General features: G+C 49.2%; 1 protein-coding gene across 1 annotated transcript; it reads left to right on the top strand.

The window, feature by feature from the left end:
* Positions 1 to 2,842: 2,842 nt before the first annotated feature.
* Positions 2,843 to 3,408, top strand: LOC138914607 (uncharacterized). The gene is made up of 2 exons (XM_070219413.1): positions 2,843 to 3,096; positions 3,195 to 3,408. Exons 1-2 carry the CDS (start codon positions 2,843 to 2,845, stop codon positions 3,406 to 3,408), a joined length of 468 nt encoding a protein of 155 aa, XP_070075514.1.
* The last annotated feature ends 303 nt before the right edge of the window (positions 3,409 to 3,711 follow it).

Here is a 3,711-nt window from a genome sequence, read left to right as displayed (position 1 = left end):
TTGATTTTTAAATTAGTGGTGTAAATGCTCTATATTAAAACAAAAACAACGATTTTATTGTGTTTTGAGCCTAAAACTCTTTTCCATCAGAAAATAATCGTTCAATATGTAAAATTTACAAAACTTGTTTTATTTTGCTTATCTGAAGAGATATTGTAAATTCAGATGTCTTATTATGATAATCTAATTTAATATACATAATTTTAGTTGGTTTTAACCTAAACAGTCACTTGGATCAAACAAAACAAAATTTGGGTTTGATGTGCAGGTTAATTAAAAATATTTCGTTTATCTCCCAAACGCACAGTTTGATTTTTAAATTAGTGGTGTAAATGCTCTATATTAAAACAAAAACAACGATTTTATTGTGTTTTGAGCCTAAAACTCTTTCCCATCAGAAAATAATCGTTCAATATGTAAAATTTACAAAACTTGTTTTATTTTGCTTATCTGAAGAGATATTGTAAATTCAGATGTCTTATTATGATAATCTAATTTAAAATACATAATTTTAGTTGGTTTTAACTTAAACATTCATTTGGATCAAACAAAAAAAGATTTGGGTTTAATGTGCAGGTTAATTAAAAATATTTCGTTTATCTCCCAAACGCACAGTTTGATTTTTAAATTAGTGGTGTAAATGCTCTATATTAAAACAAAAACAACGATTTTATTGTGTTTTGAGCCTAAAACTCTTTCCCATCAGAAAATAATCGTTCAATATGTAAAATTTACAAAACTTGTTTTATTTTGCTTATCTGAAGAGATATTGTAAATGCAGATGTTTTATTATGATAATCTAATTTAAAATACATAATTTTAGTTGTGTGAGGAGTCGTAAAACTCCCCACAAATCTCGAGGCAGGAGAGCCCCTAGCAACAGCGAGAATGCGGCAGAATCCAAGGGCATCCAGGTCCACCGGTAAATACTGGACCTTGGACCCGGCTAAAGCGGAGAGACCGTGAAATAACGGTGCCGCGTTGGACCTTGGACCCACGCCGCCAGAGGGCAATGAGGTCGAACGGTGAATCCGTGGACTTCGGACCAGCACAAAGAGGATGCACCGTGAATTAACGGGACATCTTGGACCTTGGACCCGATGCGTGCCGTGTGCAACGGGAACTAACGGGACACACGTGGACGTTGGACCCTAGCGAGCCGTGTGCAAAAAGGGAAATAACGGGACCCCGCCGCGGCCTATAAAAGGGACGGCGCAGGCGCAGCTCGGGGCAGTCAGTTGGAGTTCGCGCGACAGTCAGTGCAGTAAGCGCCGCAGTTCATGCAGCCAGGAGGCACGAGACGTGTCGGTCGGAAGACGCGACGCTGGCAGCCGGAGTACAGGACAGACAACCAAGATACGCGAGCGAAAGTACAAGTGAGACAACACAATATCAAGACTCAAGTGCGAGGATTCAATCGAGTGCGTGACCGTGAGAGTACCGAGTAAACGAGTGCTCAACGCCCAGATCAAGATACCAGAGTCAAGACGCTAGGCCAAGGCTGAGACTGCAACGGTGAGATCTGCAGGACGCAGAGATTGAAGTGGAGACGAGTGCTGGACAGGAGCAGAGTCGAGAGAAGGACGAGCTAGAGAAGGACGAGCTACCGGCAGGGTAAGCGCGGATCAAGAGTTTGTGCCAGGCGTCGGGGTTACGGTGGACTGACGATAAGGCTGAATCCTAGGATTCGACCTGTCGGGCCATTTGTTGCTCAGGCTAGAGCCAGACCGACCTCAGGGAATACGACGACACAGGTGGTCCCAGGATCATTCTGGTCGGACCCGAAAGGAAGGTTGTGCAGACTTTTGAGTCCTACAAGCCGGGTGGAACTGGAAAGCCGCCGTTGGAGAACGACGCCGCAGGAGTCCACCAGTAGCACGAAGAGATACGAGAGCAGCGACGCCGTCGAGGAGCGCCGCAGAGAATCGTACGAAGGGAATCTTGAGCCGAGGAAGGCACGTCGCCGACCCGGCAAGCCGCTACAGCCAGCTGACGAAGAAACCAATTCCAGCGAAAAGAAAAACTAAATAAAGTTTTCCGATTTGTCCCAATCGGATACCTCTGCATTTTCTTGGGTCACGGGCAGTCACGCAATACAAATTTGGTGGGACGAACACACAATATCTCTGAGCTAGTCGCGGCGTTTACGTAGCGATCAAACAGTTAAAAACAGTTCGTTACATCTGGCGCCCAAGCGTGATTGTCCGGACCAAGAGTGCAAGAAGGAGGGCGAGGCGATGCAGAGCGGCAGACCCGAGGACGAACATCTTCGAAGGAAGGGGGAAGACGATACGGCGTATCGTAACCCGTAGCAGGCGCACAGGCAGAGGTTTAGCCGCTGGAGCGCGAAAACTGGATAGCACAGCAGCAACCACAGTCACCACAGACATCATGACCGCAGTCGCCGGCAAGGGTGAAGGCGATACACGCCGCCGTCCAGAGATCAACCACGGCAACAGCGACTAACAGCAGCGGGACAGTGGCCCCGATTACCACCACAGCAACAGGTACCGTGCGAGCCGTGGACTGCAGCACCACTTGCAGTAGCTACAGGCTCAAGTGCGTGTCGGAGTGGTTCATCACAAGGCATAATTAAGCTGGAATAGCAGAGAAAAGCTGGCTGTACGAGTGAAAACAAAATCAATGGGCTAAATTTACTCACCTGCAATGTAAACATTGAACAGCTGATCAAGAGTCACACGCGAATGGTACGAATATGGCAACGCTGGGATCTCGATAACGGACATCGATAACTGGAACTGACGACATGGAAGTGGCAACGCTGCTCACCACGATCGATTAACGCGATTGTGAGTAGGAGCGGAGTTGCCAGATTGCGGAAATGGAAGCGGCGTATTTCTACGAGGTGTGGCGCGGAAATTCAAAATTCCGTCTGGAGGCGAGGATCAGCGACCGAGGAGAGAGAATCGTCAAGGAGCAGGAGGAGAAACAAGGAAACGAGGAACACGGAGCAGAATCAAGGACGGCGCCGGGAGGGTCTATACGCGGGGGTCGAGATGCCTATAGGACACGGCTGAGACTGGCATCGCTGCGATCCGACCGGTGGCCAACGGCAGGAGAAAGGCATCAGCGAGGGTTAGACGCGGTCGTCGAGATGCCTACAGGAAAAGGCTGAGATTGCACCGCTGCGTCCGGACTGATGGCCAACACAAGGAGTAGGGAACCAGGATCAGGGAACCAGGAGCAACGGAGGACGAGGACAACAACGAGGAAGCTGAGATACGTCGACGGAATGCGCCGAGAGGAGAAAGCACCTTCTTCAACAAATTTCCGAAGAAAGGGGGAGATGTGAGGAGTCGTAAAACTCCCCACAAATCTCGAGGCAGGAGAGCCCCTAGCAACAGCGAGAATGCGGCAGAATCCAAGGGCATCCAGGTCCACCGGTAAATACTGGACCTTGGACCCGGCTAAAGCGGAGAGACCGTGAAATAACGGTGCCGCGTTGGACCTTGGACCCACGCCGCCAGAGGGCAATGAGGTCGAACGGTGAATCCGTGGACTTCGGACCAGCACAAAGAGGATGCACCGTGAATTAACGGGACATCTTGGACCTTGGACCCGATGCGTGCCGTGTGCAACGGGAACTAACGGGACACACGTGGACGTTGGACCCTAGCGAGCCGTGTGCAAAAAGGGAAATAACGGGACCCCGCCGCGGCCTATAAAAGGGACGGCGCAGGCGCAGCTCGG

The sequence above is a fragment of the Drosophila takahashii genome, unplaced genomic scaffold, assembly GCF_030179915.1.
Source record: "Drosophila takahashii strain IR98-3 E-12201 unplaced genomic scaffold, DtakHiC1v2 scaffold_57, whole genome shotgun sequence".
Classification (NCBI taxonomy): Eukaryota; Metazoa; Arthropoda; class Insecta; order Diptera; family Drosophilidae; genus Drosophila; species Drosophila takahashii.
This window is presented reverse-complemented; position numbering and strand designations above follow the sequence as displayed.